General features: G+C 39.3%; 1 protein-coding gene across 3 annotated transcripts in view; it reads right to left on the reverse strand.

Moving 5' to 3' along the window:
- Window positions 1-6,175: 6,175 nt before the first annotated feature.
- The window catches only part of HERC3 (HECT and RLD domain containing E3 ubiquitin protein ligase 3), a 112,821-nt gene continuing 97,743 nt past the window's right edge, over window positions 6,176-21,253 (reverse strand). For all 3 annotated transcript variants that reach the window (XM_058721919.1, XM_058721917.1, XM_058721918.1), the window contains 3 exons: window positions 10,386-10,569; window positions 10,054-10,156; window positions 6,176-7,885 (listed from right to left, as the gene is read on the reverse strand). In XM_058721919.1, the coding sequence (XP_058577902.1) occupies window positions 7,677-7,885; window positions 10,054-10,156; window positions 10,386-10,569 (496 nt within the window). In that variant the 3' untranslated portion in view covers window positions 6,176-7,676. The remainder of the gene's footprint in view (window positions 7,886-10,053; window positions 10,157-10,385; window positions 10,570-21,253) is intronic.

The raw sequence follows: 21,253 nt of genomic DNA on the forward strand, positions 1-21,253 counted from the left end.
TTTCTGTTGTTTTTTGATTACTGATTCAATTTCATTACTAGTTGATCCATTCAGATTTTCTATTTCTTTCTGATTCAGTTTTGCAAGATTGTATCTTTCTATGAATTCATTCATTTCTTCTTAGTTGTCTACTACTTTTTCATAGTAGTCTCTTATAATCCTTTGTTTTTCTGTGGTGTCAGTTGTAATTTCTTTCATTTCTGATTTTATTCAAGTCCTATTTTTCTTGATGAGTCTGGCTAACAGTTTATCAGTTTTGTCTTTCCAAAGAACTAGCTCTTGGTTTTGCTGATTGCTTATATATATGTATATATATAAATGAAATAGAGGCGAAAAATAGAGGCCAAATATATAAATGAAATGAAATAGAGGCTACACACACACACACACACACACACACACTTCTGCTTTGATCTTTATTATTTCCTTCTTCCTAATATCTTTGTGCTTTGTTATTTTTCTAGTTTTTTTTGAGTGTAAGGCTGGATTGGTTGAGCTTTTCCTTGTTTTTTGAGGTTTAAGATAGACCTGTATCATTATAAACTTCCCTCTTAGAACTGCTTTCACCATGTCCCAAAGTATTTGGACTGTTGTGTTTTCATTTGTTTCCATGTGCTTTTTTTAAAATTTCCTCTTTGATTTCTCTGTTGACCCTTTGGTTGTTTAGTAGCATGTTGTTTCGCTTCCATGTGTTTGTGGTTTTTTCTAGTTTTTTTTTTTTCTTGTAACTGATTTCTAGTTTTATGCTGTTGTGATCAGAAAAGATGTTTTATAGGATTTCAGTATTATTACGTTTATTGAGTTTTTTTTGTAGCCTAACGTGATTTATCTTGGAGAATGTTTCATGTGCACTTGAAAGGAATGTGCATTCTGCTGCTTTGGGGTGGAATGTTTGATATTTATCTGTTAAGTCCATCTAGTCTAATGGGTCATTCAAAGCCACTTTATTGATTTTCTGTCTGGATGATCTAGCTATTGTAAATCAGGTGTTAAAGTCCCCTAATATCATTGTATTACTGTCAATTTTCCCTTTATGTCTATTAATATTTGCCTTCTGTATTTAGGGGCTCCAGTGTTGGGTGCATAATCATAACTAGTATATACTCTCTTGTTGGATTGATCCCTTTATGTAATATCCTCCTTTTTCTCTTGTTAATCTTTGTTTTAAAGTCTATCTTGTCTCAGGGGCGCCTGGGTGGCTCAGATGGTTAAGCGTCCAACTTCAGGTCAGGTCATGATCTCACGGTCCGTGAGTTCAAGCCCTGCGTCGGGCTCTGTGCTGACAGCTCAGAGCCTGGAGCCTGTTTTAGATTCTGTGTCTCCTTCTCTCTTTGACCCTCCCCCATTCATGCTCTGTCTCTCTCTGTCTCAAAAATAAATAAACGTTAGGGGCGCCTGGGTGGCGCAGTCGGTTAAGCGTCCGACTTCAGCCAGGTCACGATCTCGCGGTCCGTGAGTTCGAGCCCCGCGTCAGGCTCTGGGCTGATGGCTTGGAGCCTGGAGCCTGTTTCCGATTCTGTGTCTCCCTCTCTCTCTGCCCCTCCCCCGTTCATTCTCTGTCTCTCTCTGTCCCAAAAATAAATTAAAAAAAAAAAAAAAACGTTGAAAAAAAAAATAAACGTTAAAAAAAATTTTTATAAAAAAAATTAAAAAATAAAAAAATAAAGACTATCTTGTCTGATATAAATATTGCTTATCCCAGCTTTTCTTCACTTCCATTTGCATGCAGTATCTTTTTCCATCCCTTTACTTTTAGTCTGTGTCATTAAGTCTGAAGCAAGTCTTTTGTAGGTGTGTAAGCAGAATATAGGTGGGTCTTTTTTGTTTTGTTTTTTTAATCCACTCAGTTACCCTATGTTTTTTTATTGGAACATTTAGCCCATTTAATTATTGATAAGTATGTACTTATTGCCAATTTGTTAATTGTTTTCTCATTATTTTTGTAGTTCTTCTATGTTCCCTCCTTCTCTTGCTCTCTTCCCTTGTGATTGATGACTTTCTTTAGTATTACACTTGGATTCTTTTCTCATTACTTTTTTGTGTATCTATCAGAGTTTGTTGGTTTGTGGTTACCATAATGTTCATATACAGTAAAACCTTGGTTTGTGAGCATAATTCGTTCCAGAAACATGCTTATAATCCAAAGCACTTGTATATCAAAGTGAATTTCCCCATAAGAAATGGCAACTCAGATGATTCCTTCCATAGCCCAAAAATATTCATATAAAAATGATTACAATACTGTAATATAAAATAAGGAAGAAATTAAAAAATATAAAGAAAAATAAGTTAACCTGCACTTACTTTGGAAAACCTTGATGGCTGGTATGAGGGAGACAAGAGAGGGGAGGGTTATTGCAGGATGACTTTAGCTAACACTAATGGAATCTTTTTCTGCATGGGGGCCATTGTATATGCTCACACGGATGTTGACAGCAGTAAAGTATTAATAAACTCTTGTCATATACTGTATTTAATGTAACTGGTAATAAGGCAGCTGAGGAAAGGGTCTATATCTGAAGGCAGGCTGCCCTACAATGAAGCAAAGCATTCCTTGTATGGAAAAGCAAAAAACTGTCCATACGTGCTTTGAAGTGACAAAAAATACACTAGTTCCAGTTGTGGGCACCTTCCAAAGTTCTGAAAAATCGCAGATTTCTGCCAAACACTGCAGCCTGAGACCAAGCATCCAAGCATGGGAGACAATTACCCACAATCCCACAGCAAGAGAGAGAGAGAACCACTGGCTCGGTTGTGATCATGTGACACTCAGTGTCGCGTACTACTACTGCAAGAAATTGTTCGTTTTTCAAGTTAAAATTTATTACAAATGTTTGCTCGTCTTGCAGAACACTCACAGAAGTTACAACCCAAGGTTTTACTATCTATATTGATGGGCACTTAAGCAAATTCTCACAAGAACTAGATTTTTACTTTCTACCTCCACATTTTATGTATGTCATATTTTATATCCTTTGTTTTGTGAATCTCTTAACTAATTTTTCAGGTATAATGGATTTTACTATTTTTGTTTTTTAACCTTCACACTAGTTTTATAAGTGCTGTATGTTTGCTTTTACTCATACATTGTTGTTTTGTTTTTTGTTTTTTCCCCTTCACAGTTTTCTTCTAATTATGGCCTTTCCTTTTCTGCTTAAAGAATCCCTTGGGGGCGCCTGGGTGGCTCAGTCGTTAAGCATCTGACTTCTGCTCAGGTTATGATCTCATGACCAAGTCCCATGTCTGGTCAGCTCAAACCCCACATCAGGTGAGCATGAGCCCCACTTCAGGTGAGCTCAAGCCCCTTCGGGTAACACACAAGCCCCTTCTCTGTCACTTGTGGGATTCTCTCTGCCCCTCGCTCACTTGCACTTCTATCTCAATAAATAAATACATTAAATTAAAAAAAAATCTTTTGAACATTTCTAGTAAGACTGGTTAGTGGTAATGAACTCCTTTATCTTATGTATGTGTGGGAAGCTTGTGATTATGAATGATCACCTTGTCAGGTAGAGTATTCTTGGTTGTAGGTTTTTTCCTTTCAGCACTTTGAACAGATCATACCACTCTCTTGTTTGCAGTTTCCACTGAAAATCAGCTGATAGCCTTATGGAGTTTCCTTTGTATGTAATTAGTTGTTTCTCTCTTGCTGCTTTTAAGATTTTGTCTTTATCTTTAATCTTTGACATTTTAATTATTATATGTCGTGGTGCGGATCTCCTTGGGTTCATTTTGTTTGGGGTTCTCTGTGTTTCCTGGACCTAGATATCTATTTCCTTCCCAAGATTAGAGAAGTTTTCAGCTATTAAAGTTTTCTCCTTTTTCTCTCTCTTCTCCTGGGACTTTCTAGAATATGCATGTTACTATACTTCACACTCTGATAGAGATCCCTTAACCTAGCCTCATTTCCTTTTCTGTTTTCTTTTTGATGTTCAGCTTGCATGCTTTCCATTACCCTTTCAGATTGCTGATCCATTCTTTGTGTCCTCTAATCTGTTGATTCCCTCCGGAGTATTTTTCACACAATTATTCTTCAACTGTGATTGGTTCTCTTGTATGATTTTCATCTCTTTGTTGAAGGTCTCACAATTCATGTACACTTTTCTGAAGGCCGATAAGCATCTTTATGACCATTAGTTTGAACACCATATCAGATAGGTTACTTATCTCCATTTTATTTAGTTCTTTTTCTGAAGGCTTGTCTTGTTCTTTCATTTAGAGCATATCCCTCTGTTTCCTCATTTTGTTTGACTTTCTGTGTTTATATGAATCAGGCAGAACAGCAACTTCTCTAAGACCTGAAGGAATGGCTTTGTGTATGGTCATCCCATGTAGATTACACATGCCTTTTAACTTTGGTTAGCCAGCTAGAGCGGTAGCAGGTGCAGACTAGAGTCCCTGGGCCACTCAGCACTGGGGCAGTCCTGATGGGATGGCGAGAACTGGAGTGGGCACAGGTTGAGGGGGTCCCAGGGTACTCTGCATAGGGTGTGCCCAAAGCCAAAGTGGGTAAAGCTTGTGCAAAGGGGTCAAGGGTATTCCATACTGGGAGTACCTAGGTGTGGTAAGTGGAGCTGAGGTGTGCCATGCTGGGAGGTCTTGGGGTACTCCTTCCCCAGGGTTCTGGCAGGACAACTTGAGCCAAAATAGGTGAAGGCCTGGGGTATTCTGGGATACTTTGCACCTTGGTGAGACCGCCATAGTTCTATGGTGGGTGTTGTCCAGGGGTGTCCCAGTATATGCCATACTGGGGCCACCTTGTGCAGTCTCCTTTAGGGGATGGCCTGGCCCTACTTCTATGTGCACTATCAAGGTGGAGGGAGAATGTAAACAATGGTACTCACCTGCCTCTTAGACTCCAGAGTATTCTGCAGCTCCCCCACTGTTTGGTAGAGCTCTAAGGCTCATTCGTTCATATTGTAGTTGCTCATTAAACCATGGTGTTTTTTCCCGATGCACCAGGGTAGCCAGGGCTGGTGTGGTCTGGGGCTCAGGACTTGCTGAGGGCAGTGGGGTGGTTAGGGCATCCAGACACTGCTCTTTCCTGTGCTGGTGGAGGAGAGGCCATAAACAGTGGCACTTGCCAGCTTCTCCAACATCCCATGGTTTGGTGGAGGGTTGGTTCCTTTATATTCTAATTGCCCATTTAAGCCACAGCTTTTTCCTGTGCCCCAGGACAGACAAATCTACTCACAGTCCCTAGTACTGTCCTTCCTGCTGCAATTCACAGCATTGGGAGTAGGGTTCTTGTTATCTCTATAGATAGGTATAGGCTTGGTGTGTCCATACAGGCAGTGAGTTCAGGGTCTTCCTGAACTGCCATCTTGGACTATCCCTCCATGCATTTTTTTTTTTTTTAATATGGTTTCCATACAACACCCAGTGCTCATCCCAACAGGTGACCTCCTCAATGCCCATCACCCAACCCCCTCCCTCCCACCCCCCATCAACCCTCAGTTCTCAGTTTTTAAGAGTCTCTTATGGTTTGGCTCCTTCCCTCTCTGTTTTTTTTTTCCCTTCCCCTCCCCCATGGTCTTCTGTTAAGACAGATACCATATGTTTTCACTCTTATGTGGATCCTGAGAAACTTAACAGAAGTCCATGCACTCTTCTACTTCCACTGTTGCCACCCTCACTGCTTTCAGAGTGGCAAGGACTGACTCCTCCTCCACATGCACCCTCCCCATCCACAGTTTTCTTCTTAAAACCAGGCTCAAGTCCTATCACTGCCCCCTACCCCACCCCAAAGTTCTGAACATTTTGACAAATCCTGCTTGGCTACCAACTCAAGTTCCAATGTTTAGCCTGGTTCCTCAGCACGAAAGCTACTTTCTTTCTCCTCAGTCTTATTTACCATTATTCCATTTCCTCTGATGCTCTCTTCAAATTGTTCCTGGCCCTTCCCTAAATATGCTCCCATGTTCAAGCCTTTGCTAAGGCCTTCTCCTCCATGCAAAATGCCTTTTCACTCATCACAACCTTCAGAAGTCCCATCCATTCACATAAGGCTACTTGCTTCCCTGATCCTGGGTACTGCCCCTGCTTTCTTTCCCATTCCCCTAGTGCTTGCTTTTACTTTCTTATGACTGGAACCAAATTGAACCTTGTATTATTTGAGTAGATAACTCTTCTATTGAAAGCAAGCTACTCGTTCTGCAAATACAATAAAAAATAGTTTTAAGTTAAAACACCAAATTTATTGCATAATATTGAACTATATGCACACACATAGAAAATAAACATTTCATATAACTGTATATCTTTTTTATTCTTGTATTATAAAGACTGAAAAAACTACCAATTTAGCCATTGAAATAACTTTTAAAACCAAAAAAAAAAAAAAAAAAGCAAAATCTACATCCTTCATTGAGATTTGATGCTGTATCACGGTTCATAAATACTTCATTTTATATAAATAAGTCTTTCCTCTAGTGACTAAGAATTTAAAATTAGGCTGACATGGATTCTTTGATCATGTAGAATTTTCTTATCCCATGATGAAGAAGATTGAGCATGTCATTATTTTTGATACATATATTTTCTTTAAACACAATCCCCCCTGAAATCCCACTGTAAACAAACATTTCAAATGCAATAAACAAAAGATCCATAATATAGAATGTCCTTAAGTGTTAGCAATTAGGGAAAAGGAAAAAAAATAGAAATTTTGCAATTTAAATAGAAATTAAAAAAATAGACTGCATGCATCCACTAGAAGGAGAGGAAGGGAGCATTAAGTCAGATAACAACAATGGGATGAAGTAAGAGCAAAAGGGAAGGAGAGGAAGAAAAGAGAAAGTGGTAGAAGGTATAAATTGATAAGGAAAGAGGACAAGAAATTTATTATTTCTACTTTCCTTAGAGAAGCAACTTGCTCCAGAAGCGAGATAACCGAAGGGGTTGGGGGGTGGTCTATCACCTCACCTTATTGTCGAAGGTACTTGGCTGAACAACAAAACAAAATTTGGCTCAGCGGCAACGCTAAGCTGCTCTACACATCTTTAAGTAGGTCCAGGCAGAGCCAGGGGGAGATTGCTAGTCCCTCAATAACTTCTTGTAAAGCAAGATGTGTTCATAAAGGCTCCCACAAATTCTCAAGAGTTCGGCCAAAGTAATGGACCCAGATCCAGCTTCCTGGAATTGGGAATTTCTGAAGTAGTCCTTTCCCCTTTAGTCCTTACAGTAGGGCTGCAACAAGCCAGGAGCATTTCCAAGTCTGCAGAGAAAGGAGACGTTCCGCACGTGCAGGTGAGAAAGGACACATTAGTCAAAATCATTCTTGCAGAGGAATGAGAAGAGAGGACAGGAAGCACTGTGAGGAAATATCAGGGCTGAGAGAGACATCTGGGAAGTAAGAGTTTAAAATTCCACTGCCATTGTATCCAGCAGAGTGCAACATACTCACAAGTGCAAGGAACACTACTAGGTAATTTGGTTTAAAGACAAAAATGCCTCCCATATTAAGAGCCAATTTTTCACCCCATCCCTAACCCCTGATTTTTCAAAAGGGTTGCTTACTGCTCACAAGCCCAGAAACACATCTACTGGGTTCAGGGTTCAAAAGTCCCAACTCACTTATACAATAAAAAAATAGAACTCCCTCCCCATGGTTTTCTGTATGGGCCTCAATGTGGACACCAAGGAAGGGAGGGAAATCTGGGGCAAGCTGGGGAGCCTCAAGCCAAACTGAACCCCTCATAGTTGTCAAGGGCCTGGGTCAGCCGTGCACTCAGGATCTCTTTGCTGCTGTATTTGGGGAGATCAAGAAGATTGTAGCAAGTGTGGGCCACAGGCAAGTACTCCTCCCCGCTGGCTGTGGACTGGATGACGATCTGCAGGCTTGCCATGCCATAGATGGGGATCCGATCACTGCCCGTCAGGAACACTGAGGAGAAAGGGAACCGGCATTACCAGCTGCGCAACGAGGAGCTGCTCTCCGCAGAAAGGAGAGGAAGGTGTGACACCATGTGGATCGCCTGAGAAGTACACCTTCATGTGCCAATATGGATGGCATTCATATTGATACATGCTTGTTCTTATAAAGCAAAAGAGACTGCCTTTCAAATCCTGTTTTTTGGTTGTATATGGATAAAAATTCTGTTTTTCACTGGCTAATTTCAGACCCTGATTATATACTGATACAAATAATCCATCCAATTGAAAGATGCTCAAAAATGCCCTCAAATAAAAGATGGCCTCAATCAAATGTATGTCCTCATAAATGTTATGAGCCTTCACAGAATCCAAGAGGAAAGGAATTGCTGATATAGGAAAAGAAGAGCTTACCTTAGGGGAAACAAGGAAGAAGACTACAACCTATGTGACCTCAAGGTCTCCTCTTACCAAGTGTCTAGTACATATAACCCTCCTTAGCTAATGAATATCCATTTGGGATCTGTTTGCTCCTTTCCCTATTTTTTTAAAACAGAAGAGCTGACACTGATATTCTGTTAGACATCTCACTCTTGTAACACTGTGACTTGGCAAAAACAAAACAAAACAAACAAAAAAACAACGCAGCTGTCTTTCTCTGTTTTCTGGCACTACATAATCTCAGAGTTAATTGCTGGAAATTACTAGAAACAAATCACTGGTTAAGGAGCACTTTCAACTAACCTATTACCTGAGGCTATGATATGTAAACATTCTTGCCAAAATCTGTAGAGTTACTAAAAATTCCCACAAGTCTAATGATCTCGGAAGAGAAAAATGTCTTTTAAGGAAATCTCCATGACCACGAGCAGGCTCCTCTAGGTTGTTATAGCCCTATGAGCTCCCTTGATACACTTTAACCTATTTGACTTATATGCCACTGATTCCCAAGAGCCAATGTAACTAGGCAGAGGGGAAGCAGGGCTTTTTTTAAGCATTCTTGTGTGAGCCCAACTTCCTCCATCCTTACTCCATGGAAGCACAAGAATGTGGAGGTAAATCCTGCATTAATATTAATATATGCTCATTCTTATAAAGCAAAAGGGACTACTTTCAAATCCTATTGTTTTGTTTTATATGGATAAAAATTTTATACTATTCACCGGCTAATTTCTGGTCCAATTATATACAGTCACAAAGATTTCAACTATTTTTAAAAGGCTGAATTTGGGGACACCCGGGTGGCTCATTCAGTTAAGCATCCGACTCTTGATTTCAGCTCAGGTTATGATCCCAGGGTCGTGGGATCAAGCCTGCATTGGGGTCTGCACTGAGAGTGGAGCTTGCCTGAGATTCTCCTCCCCCCGCCTCCCTCCCCCCTCACCGCCCCTCTGCCCCATTAATTCTCCTTCTCTCTCAAATAATATAAAATAGAATAGAATGGCTGAATTTGTTCACCTAAACTCGGCTTCATTCTCCTTTCCAGATATTACCCTTCTTAAATGCCACCCAGCTAGTGATCAAGGACCATATATTATAGGCTTCCATGTACGTGTAATGTCCAAAACAGGCACACCCACAGAGCCAGAAAGTAGACTGGTGGCAGTGGGGAGGAGGTGCTGTGACAGGTTGGGAAGAAATGCGGATTGATTAAAGAGTTCGAGGTTTCTTAAGATGATGAACATGTTCTAAAAATTATTGATAGTTTCAAAATTCTGCGAATATACTAAAAACCACTGAATTATACACTTTAATTGGGTGAGTTGTATGCTTTGTGAATTATATATCTCAATAAAACTATTAAAAACCATATCTCCCCAGTTATATCTGCAGCGGGCACTGTAAAATCTTCAAAAGTCTAGAGAGATAAGGGAAGTTAATCAGATTCCATCAAAATAATATTTAAAGGTATCACATATAAAATAACTAATATTTTTAGAGCAATGGAAAAATCAATGAAATGTTTTTCTTCCTTGATTCAACACATCCTGTTAGGCAACAAATACTGATTAACAAGCTGTGTTTGCCTGAGATACCATTAAGACAAGAAGTGTAGATTATTTCCCTTATTTACTCTTCTCCATTTAAAAGAGTTGACCTTAACCTATGGAGTACATCATCCTACACCATATGCAACACTGAAGTGTGGACAAACACCAGATTAACATTACTGATACTTACAGAGAAACTTCTTCTTCTTTTCCAATGGAAATTCATGAAATGTTTCCCAAAATAGTTTCACAGTGGGATGTGTGGCTGAGTAATCACCCTTGTAGATGGCAGTCTGCCCAAAAAAGACAAAAAGAAAAAAAAAAAAAAAAAAACACCTATCTTAAAGGAGAGGACATACATTTATGTACCATTTGCAGTTGAGACTAAGAAAGAACCCCTGAGATACAGGAAGCCTCTGATTCCTACTCAACCACAGAACACTTGGAAGACCATGCTCTGGGCACAGCTACCCAGGCCACTGCTGCTTCCTTGGAGGTAAAGACAGTGCCGTTTGTGCTCACCTCTTCTAGTTCTTCCCAGTTGTAGTTGCTGTTTCCCACCATCATAGCCCTTAGTTCTGAAGGCTGGAAGAGCTCGAGCACCTTGCCACCACACACTTTTAGGAAGCCACTGGAGAAGGCTGTGTACCATTCGTGAACTGAGATTTGGAAGACATAATTCACATAAGCATCCACGAATTCCTGCCTGCCAGAAGACCAAAGAAATAGAATACATTTAGCCCAAAGTCTTATAGAGTTTATCAAGTTCACCTTCTAACACAGAGGTTGAGAGAGATTAAAAGTGGAATTTCATCAAATTCTCGCACCATGAGGCATCCGTAGGTTACTGCCCAGCCCTAGGATCCCACTAGAGTTTCAGGTGATCGGGGAGCAGGGAAGCCAGGTAGGCAGGGGAGGAAGCAAGGCAGGTAGAGCTGTACCACTGACTTTATTTTACCTGAGGAGCTCCAGGTTTCATCTTGCTTATTAGGGTCCTACTTAAAATTTAGTTTGAAAAAAGTAAAGACTCTCTGCTTAAAAAAAAAGTCTAAAATAATGACTGTAGGCTTCTTCCTTTCTCTTCAGAAATGAGTAAAGTTAAACCATCTGATATTTGCATCCTCACCTATTCTAAAAGGTAATTTCTGGAAAGGACTGTCTTATATAATGGGTTCCATCTGACTAATAATCAGTCAAATGCAAATCAAGACACTAACTTCCTGCAAGTCTGGTTCACAGCAAGTTGGCTTCCTGGGCTGCAATTGTAGATAAGGGGTTGGTTTTCTTTTTTTTTTTTTTTTTTAATTTTTTTTTCAACGTTTTTTTATTTATTTTTGGGACAGACAGAGACAGAGCATGAACGGGGGAGGGGCAGAGAGAGAGGGAGACACAGAATCGGAAACAGGCTCCAGGCTCCGAGCCATCAGCCCAGAGCCTGACGCGGGGCTCGAACTCACGGACCGCGAGATCGTGACCTGGCTGAAGTCGGACGCTTAACCGACTGCGCCACCCAGGCGCCCCAAGGGGTTGGTTTTCTAAGCAGGTTTCTGCAGGTTGCAGGTCAGAGTTCTATTTTCATACATGGTCTGTGCCATCATCTGTGTGCATTCAGTGTCTCACTAGTGGGAACGTGAACTGTGAATTGAGACATAAACATCTAGGAGAAAAACTTACCAATATCTAGAGAAGTTGAAAACGTAAATACCTTTTGACTGAGCTACCCCTACTACCAGGTGGGTGGCTGAGAGAGACTCTCATGTGAGTGTACAAGTACACAGATGTTCACTGCACCATCTTCTTATAATACACAGAATTGTAAGACACAAAACTAAATATCCACTAATATGAGAGTGGACAAAAAAAGATGGTATGGTCATATGACAGAAACCATTTAAGCACAGCACTCTAATGGAATTAACTATACCCGTATTTATCAAAATGAACGGAATCTCAAGAACAATGTTTAAGTGAAACCCAAGTTTTTGAATGTTAAGTACAATATGATAGCATTTACTAAGTTTTTTAACGTTTACAACAATACTATCTATAAGAGTCAGAGGCTCTGCCACTTACAGCCTGTGACCCACGGGTAAGTTATTTAATCTCTTTATGCCTCAATTCCTTCATCTGTAAAATGGGAAAAGTAAGAGTATAAAACTCATGGGACTGTTATAAAAATTAAATGAGTTAATCCATGAAGAGTTCTTACAACCAAGGCTGCTTTATAAATATTAGCAATTACTACTGCTGGTGGGAATACAAACTGGTACAGCCACTCTGGAAAACAGTATGGAGGTTCCTCAAAAAATTAAAAATAGACCCAGCAACTGCACTACTAGGTATTTATTCAAGAGATACAGGTGTGCTGTTTTGAAGGGGCACATGCACACCAATGTTTACAGCAGCGCTATCAACAACAGCCAAAGTATGGAAAGAGACCAAATGTCCATCAACAGATGAGTGGATAAAGAAGATATGGTATATATATATATATATATATATATATATATACACATACATACAATGGAGTATTGCTCGGCAGTCAAAAGGAATGAAATCTTGCCATTCGCAACTACGTGGATGGAAGTAGAAGGTATTATGCTAAGCAAGATTAGTCAGAGAAAGACAAATATCATATGACTTCACTCATATGAGGACTTTAAGACACAGAACAGATGAACATAGGGGAAGGGAAGCAAAAATAATATAAAAACAGGAAGAGGGCAAAACATAAAAGGCTCTTATATATGGAGAACAAACAGAGGGTTCCTGGAGGGCTTGTGGGAGGGGGGATGGGCTAAATTGGTAAGGGGCATTAAGGAATCTACTCCTGAAATCACTGTTGCAATACACGCTAACTTGGGTGTAAATTAAGTAAATTAAGCAAATTAAGCAAATAAATTAAAAAAAAATCCTCAATTTACTAAAGAAAAAATAAATATTAGCAATTATTATATGGCTTATGGCTTTAAAATTCTGTTTATGAGTATGAAATTATATATATGGTATATATAAGAAATGTAGTATGATTTTTTAAAAATAAAACCATTAGGGGTGCCTGGGTGGCTCAGTCAGTTAAGCATCCAACTTTGGCTCAGGTCATGATCTCATGGTTTGTGGATTTGAGCCCTGCGTCGGGCTCTGTGCTGACAGCTCAGAACCTGGAGCCTGCTTCAGATTCCATCTCCCTGCCCCTCCCCTGCTCGCTGTCTCTCTCAAATATAAAAAATAAAACACCAAAAAATTTTAAGAAAAAATAAAATAAAATCATTAATGGAAAAAGATTTTGGTCTTAATATACCCATATATAAAAACATGAAAGAAAATGTATCAAATTCCTAAGTGTTTTGTCTGTATAAGAAAAGAAGATGTGAAAGAGAGGAAAGGGATCAAGAAGATGTACGGGAGTCTCACTGGCATCAGTCATTGTTTTATTACAAAATCTGAAGCACATACTCTGTTTACTCTGGTTCGTGGACACAAAGATGTTCGTCATCTTAGTCTTTGTACTTTTCTATATTTTAACTTTTTTCTAAAAATTAAAAAAAATCTGAAAAAAAAAAAAAAAAGGGGGGGGGGGCGCCTGGGTGGCGCAGTCGGTTAAGCGTCCGACTTCAGCCAGGTCATGATCTCGCGGTCCATGAGTTCGAGCCCCGCATCAGGCTCTGGGCCGATGGCTCGGAGCCTGGAGCCTGTTTCCGATTCTGTGTCTCCCTCTCTCTCTGCCCCTCCCCCGTTCATGCTCTGTCTCTCTCTGTCCCAAAAATAAATAAAAAACGTTGGAAAAAAAAAATTATAAAAAAAAAAAAATTAAAAAAAATCTGACCTTATAAAGACAGATACTTTCTACTTCTCCTTCACTGTGGGATACCACTTCATAACACTACACTGAAACATCCTGCATTTCCTCCAAGCAAACACGTCTTACACAATCACCATCTACACCCATAACTAACCAACAGACAGTATAATACAGTGGATAAGTGAGGCAGACAGGGATTCAAATATATGCTCTGCCGTGTATATGCTAACTACTAAGCCTCTCTTTTCTCATCTTTAAAATGGGTTAAATGTTCAGTTTTTAAAATAAAAGCCATTAAACTAGAAAGATTATTGTACATCTTAACCACAGATGCTAAAAGTTTCTCACAGGCATCCAATGCACAACTTACCTAAAACCCATTAGATAAAACTAAAGAGGATTTTCCTGGTACAACTGCCTATGAGAAGCACCATCAACGGGATTTTTTCTTATAGATGATTACGGTTAATTTTAGGTGTCAACTTGACTCGGCTATGGTACCCAGTTGTTTAGTTAAACATCAGTCAAGATGTTGCTGTGAAGGTATTTTTTAGATAGGATTAACATCAGAGACTTTGAGTAAAGCAGATCAGTCTCCATAAAGTGGGAAGCCCTCATCCAGTCAGCTGAAGGCCTTAAAAGACTGCGGTCTTCCACACCCTCCAAAGAAGAAGGAATCTGGCTTCCAGACGGCCTTCTGACTCAAGACTGCAGCATCCACTCCCGTCAGAATGGTCAGCCTGCCAGCCTGCCCTGCAGATTTCCAACTTGCCAGCCTCATAATTGTGTGACAGATTCCTGAGGATCAGTATCTCTTTTTGTCTTTCTATATATATGTATGTATACACATCCATATATGTTCCCTTTGAGCTGGGGTATCAGTTTTTTCCTGCCTACAAACTCTAACAGAAGCATCAGCGCTTCCTGGATTTCAAGTCTGCCGGCCTTTGGACTATAACTACAACCATTGGCTCTCCTGGATCTGCAGGTTGCTAACTGCAGATCCTGGGCCTGGTCTGCCTGCATTTATGTACACGTGCGTGCACACACACACACACACACACACTCCCTACTGGTTCTGTTTCTCTGGAGAAACCTAACAGATCATGTAAATATCATCTAAATTAGGTACGGGTGAGAGTTAGTTTGATTAACCCTGAAGTAAAATTCTTCCACAGCTGTGAACCAGCATTGTATCTGTACGTATATATCTCCTATTTCCTGTTTCTCTGGAGAAGCCTAATACAAATCTTGGTACCAGGAAGTGGTGTATTACAATAGCAAATATCTAAAAATGTAGAATGACTGTGGAATTGGATAACAGGTAAAGGCTGTCAGAGTTTTGAGACACTTGACAGAAAATGCCTAGATGCCTGGAAGAGACAGTTAACAGAAATATAAACAGCAAAGGAGATTCTGGTGAGGGCACAGAAAGACAAGAGGAGAGCTGTAGAGAAAGCTTTTGTTGTCAGAAAATAAATACACATCAGAAACAATGTGGCTAGAAAAAAGAATGTTGAAATGCCTCTGGAGAAGTTTACAAGGAAATGTGCTGCTTATTGGAAATTGGAGGAAATGTGATCTTGTTATCAAGTGGCAAAGAACTGCGCCAAATTGTGTTCTAGGGTTTTGCATCCCTGTGAATTGTCTGGGAAGCCAACAAAGTTACTAAAAATAAAAACTTTTAAGAGCAGAAACACTGCCAGTTTGCACCAAAGAGACAGGGATGGACAAAATGAAGGAAGACTGTTGGACTTCTGGAATTCTACTGGTATGAAATGAACCTACCCAACTGACGCACTCTGCAAACAGGCATTACCTTTTAAGAAAAGGGAAGAATGCCCCCAAAGGCAAATCAGAGTCCAGTGAGCCTACTACTGCCATCATGGGCTTATTAGGTCAAGGAACCAGAGCCAGTAACTTCTTGGCCACGGAAGGTAGGGCCACCACCCCTGTGAGCCAGAGGATACAGCATAGTCCCAAAGAAGATTATTCTCCAAGCCCCAAAATCTAGTGAAATTTTCCCTTCTAGGTTTAGGACTTGCTTGGGACCTATGACCTCTTTCCTCCTGATGTCTCCCTTTTATAATGGGAATGTCCATCCCATGCCTGTGCCCACCATCGTACTGAAGCAGATAACTTGAATCTGGCTTCACAGCTGTGGAAGAATTTTACCTCAGGATTTAGACAATATTTACCTGATATATGAGTCAGGGTTCTCCAGAGAGAAACAGAACCAGTAGGTATGTGTGTGTACATGTACACAAATGGAGGCAGATAAGCCCCAGGCTCTGCAGTCAGCAAGCTGCAGATCCAGGAGAGCCAATTGTGTTCTAGTCCAAAGACAGGGAGGCTTGAGAACCAGGAGGGGTTTATGCTTCTGTTAGAGTCTGTAGGGAGGAAAAACTGATGTCCCAGTTCAAAGGCAGAATCAGGCAGGAAGAGTACCTGTTACTCAGCCTTTCTGTTCTATTCAGGCCTTCAACTGATGAGACCCTCACACATCAGGGACTGCAATCTGCTTTACTCAGTTTCCTGTTCAAATGTTAACCTCATCCACAAACACCCTTACATATATCCAGAGTAATACCTCATGAAATATCTGGGTACACCATGACCTAGTCAAGTTGATACCTAAAATTAACCATCACAGATGAGACTTTGGACTTAAGAGTTGATGCTGGAATTGTGTTAAGATTTTGGGGGATGTTGGAGTGGGGTAAATGTATTTTATAGGTGAGAAGGACAAGACTTTCAGAGGACCAGAGGGTGGAGTGTTATGAGCTGGATTTTCTCCCCCTAAAATTCATATATTGAAATTCTAACCCCAGTACCTCAGGAGATGACCTTATTTAGATATATAATCTTTACAGAGGTAATCAAGTTCAAAATAAGGGCATTAGGGTGAGCCCTACTCCACCATGACTGGTGTCCTTATAAAAAGGGGAAATTTGGACACAGAAATATTCAGAGGGAAGACAATGGGAAGAGATAGAAGGAGAAGCCAGCCATCTGCAGCCAAAACGAGAAGCTTCAGAAGAAGCCAACCCTGTCAATACCTTGTTCTTGGACTCCTAGCTTCCAGAACTGAGATAATAAATTGTTGTTTAAGCCAGTCTTTGGTACTTTGTTATAGCAGCCCTAGCGAACTCATATACTCTAATCTCTGTATGTCAATTAGTATTGCTGTCAACACATTCTTTTAATAATGATCACTAACAGTTACAGAGTGTTTACTAGGTACTAATCACTGCAATAAATTCTTAGATACACACTATCTCAGTGAATATTCAAAACTACTCTTTGAGTGGATTTAATGGTAGAAGAATGTCCCAATTTAAAAAATATGCAAAAATAAATTTTAAAAAAGTTTCTTGAGGCCGCAGAGATAAATTTTGAATTATTTTCCATTTTCAAAAATTTTCAGGTAAATTGTCATTATTCCAATTTCAGAACTGAATCCAAGACGAACAGTTGGTACATGGGTAGGGGCAGAAATTGAAGCCAGATGTCTGAATACAGACCTGTGTTCCCAACCACCTCATCTAAGTGTCCTCCCTTTCCCCTGCCTTGATTCTTTTCATTTCCAATATGACAGCTACATGAGAAATTACAATATGCTGAGATAAAGTTTTCACAACATGATATCTCATCTACGTTACAATTCTGTGTTACTGCAGCCTCAATTATACACTAGAGTCCATAAAGCCCACAAAATGAGACAACACTTAACAAGGTAACATTTTAAAATACATAAATTTAAAAGAACAAGTACTATATCCATTGCCAATGGTTTTTATAAGTCTGGATTCAAATGGTAGTAAGGTTCTTTAGAAAAGTTTATTAAGTTGATTCTGAGATTTATATAGAAAGGTAAAGAAACTAGGAGAGCCAAACCAACTGTGAAAAAGAACAAAGTTAGAGAATTCAACATTACCTAATTTCTTGACTTATTATAAAGTTAGTTATTAAGGGTATTATTGGCAAAAAGATAGACACATAAATAAATCAATGCAACAGAAAGTCCAGAAATACCCACACAAATATGGTCAGCTAGTTCTCAACAAATTTGCAAAAGCAATTTAGCAGATAGTGTTTTCAATAAATGGTTCTGGATCAACATGATATCCACATGCAAAAGGTATATATCCATATACCTCGCACTTATATAAAAGCTAAATCAGTAAGGATGACAGTCTAAATGTAAAAGTTATAAAACTTCTGGAAAAAAACATAGGAACAAATCTTTGTGGCCTTAGATTTGGCAAATATCTTTTAGCCATGACACCAAAAGCCCAATCCATAAAAGAAAAAAAAAAATTATCAAAATTTTAAATTTCTATTGTTTGAAAAAAATTAAAAGACTAAGCCATGGACTAGAAAAAATATTTACAAAACACATATTTCACAAAGGACTTGTAACTAAAATATATAAAACCATTAAAAAATAAGAAAACAAAAAACTCAACTTAGAAAATGGGCAAAAGATATAAACTGATATTTCATCAAAGAAGACATATGAATGACACATAAGTATATTGGAAGATACTCAACATCATTAATCATTTAGGATACTATACACAGCTATTAGATTAAGGGGGAAAAACCCGACAATACCAAATACCTTTGGAATAACTATAGCTCATACATTACTGTATGTGTGAAAACAAAATGGTATAGTCACTTTGGAACACTGTGGAACTTTCTCAAAAAGCTAAATATACATTTAAAATATGACCAAGCAATTCTACTTGTAGCTATGTATCCAAGAGAAGTAAAAACTTATGTTCACTGCAGCATTATTTATAATCACAAAACATTGGAAACAGCCCAAATGGGAATATTACTCAGTAATAAAAAGGGAAAAAAAATGACTAGTGTACACAACATCACAGATGAATCTCAAATGCATTATGGTGAGTGAAAAAGGCCAGACTCAAAAGTCCACACACATATGATTCCATTTATAGGACATTCTGGGAAAAAAACAATTTTAGAGATGGATCAGTGGTCAGCAGGGCTGACAAGGGAAGGACTATGAAGGAGTTTTTTGGGATGATGTTATTGTTCTACATCTCAGTGTAGTGTTTACATGACTGTATCTGCCAAAGCAAAGGACAAATTTTATTACACATAAATTAATAATTAAATTGTATTTTTATGTAAAATATAATAAATTATATCTCAACAAAAGACCTTTTTGAAAAAAGTAGCCTAGCTTAACACTAAAGTTTAAGATTTTTTAAGATGGCAAAATAAAATTCCTGTAAGATGAGCACATCCTGTTTGTCTCAACCAACTCAAGGAAGTCAAATGGATTTTATTAAAATTCTAGCTTTTTATAAAAAGTCTGTCACAACTTCTACACTACAGGAGTCTGTCACAACTTCTACACTACAATCAGAGGCCTGGTTTCTGCCTCTGATTCTGTCAATCAAGTAATACATACAGTAACAGAATATTTCACTTTATTTTTCTGCTTCCAAGTTCCTTACCTTTAAAATGAGAGAAAGCATTCCTAACCTCAAGGTAAATGCAACCATTAAGAGATGATAAATGGAATATATGTGTAGGATTGCTGACAATACTGACTCCATCTTTGGTCCTCCACCTTGTTCACGTTTGCTCAGTGACTACTCTCGGGGAATACGTGTTCCGGGCCCTTGGAGATTAACACACATACCTTAAAATTATGGGGGAGGCTTGTTTTGGCCTCCTATGAATCTGATAGAGATAACATGGTCTTTCCCCTTCCTGATGTACAGATGGTTCCACAAGTTATAGGTTAGCTGTCAGGTGCACACAAGCCATTTATATAGGTATATGGGAACCCTTTGCTCTCACTATAATGCCCATCTACCTGTCTCCTCGCCCTATAAAATCAGGGGACTAACATCTGGATTTTGCGGAGAATAACTGCAGCTCGCCCACCACCGGATCCCTCATCAGTAAGTTACCCTGAATAAAACTCTGTGTAAACTGCATGGAGTGGCCTCCTTCATTTTCTGGTCTCTGAGTGCCTTCTCAATTTAGGGGATACTTTATTATCTCTCTTCCACTAATAACGTGATACGTGGAATACGTATAGTGTCAGCCAACTAAATATAGATGTATTATCACATTTAAACTCAGCTAAACTAGAATTTCAGCCTTAACAATAAGACCTGTCACTACAAATGGTAACAAAAAAGAAGAAAGTAAATTATCTGAAGCACAAATAAGAAAGTAAAATACACAATAAGAATCACAAATACATTAAAAAAACTAGGATGTTTGCTAATGGGAATATACTGGGCTTTTTGTAAAAGGTTCTTTGGGGAAGGGCACAAAAATATCCGTTTTTTTTTTTTTTTAATGTTTGTTTTTATTTTGGGGAGAGTAGGAGCAGGGGAGGGGCGGAGAGAGGGGCAGACAGAGGATCCAAAGTGGACTCTGCGCTGACAGCAGAGAGCCTGATGTGGGACTCGAACCCACAAACCATGAGATCATGACCTGAGCCAAAGTTGGAGGCTTAACTGACTGAACCACCCAGGCACCCCCAAAAATGTCCTTTTCTAAAAAGGAATATTATTGCAGGTTATCTCTGCATATTAATGAATGTAATTAACTTGTAAAAAAAAACACTCAAATACATCAAGTGCTTGCTACATGTCAACACTAAGGGCTTTACATATTATTATCTAATTTAATACTCATAAAAACCACAAGATAGCACCAACTGTACTTTAGGAAGTAATTTCCTAACATTCATATGCTTGATGGAAGAGCTTCAGCAAGTTCCAGTACAGTGAAAGAGAAGCATTTAAACCAATAATGCTGAATGTGAAACTATTCCTAAGAAATACCAAGAAGGATCATTTGTCTTCTTCCATACCTAAAATATGTGTCCTCATCCTTATTCAAGAAGCTATCACTTTGGTCTATCTAATAAGCAAGGTAGGGAAGTAAAATAAAATGACTACTCACCTTGCTCTTAAAGAAGGAGAGTTCCCTTTTTAAGACCTTTTAAAAATGCTCTCAGATACAAATCCCCAGCAAGACCACAAAGCAGATACTGAACTATGGAGTGCCTTGGGGACAATGTCTGTGTGTACACATGTGTGTCTGTGTGTCCCCCATAAACCACAGTACTTAATACATGCATTCACATGGATAAGATGCTGCCCTTACCCTGGGCCTAAGGCTTCTAACACCTTCTAAGGCCTTGCTTTTCTTTGGTCCTTCAGCTTTATTCCTGCCCACGGGCCAAAGATTTCTGAGGGAACTTCTAGAACACATTCCAGAATACCAACGGTCCTGAGATTCCCTATCCAAATGGCTACAAAACGGTTTCCAAGATCCAGCTAGCTGAGAGAAGATTTACCACCAATACATAGGCCGCTAAACTGAGGAATGACCAAGAAGGGCTGTTAAGTGGGCAGATGGACATGCAAACTGCCCTCTCCACACACATGCACCCAGGACCCCAGAGGGGTACAGTTAGTTCTCCAGTGCCTTCGCTTTCTGTACAGGACATCATAGGAATCTGAGAGGTGATCGAAGCTGACTCCACAAGAGTAAGCCAGAGTCACCCAACCAACGCCAGTTG

This window comes from Neofelis nebulosa, chromosome 3 (assembly GCF_028018385.1).
Source record: "Neofelis nebulosa isolate mNeoNeb1 chromosome 3, mNeoNeb1.pri, whole genome shotgun sequence".
NCBI classification, from domain to species: domain Eukaryota; kingdom Metazoa; phylum Chordata; class Mammalia; order Carnivora; family Felidae; genus Neofelis; species Neofelis nebulosa.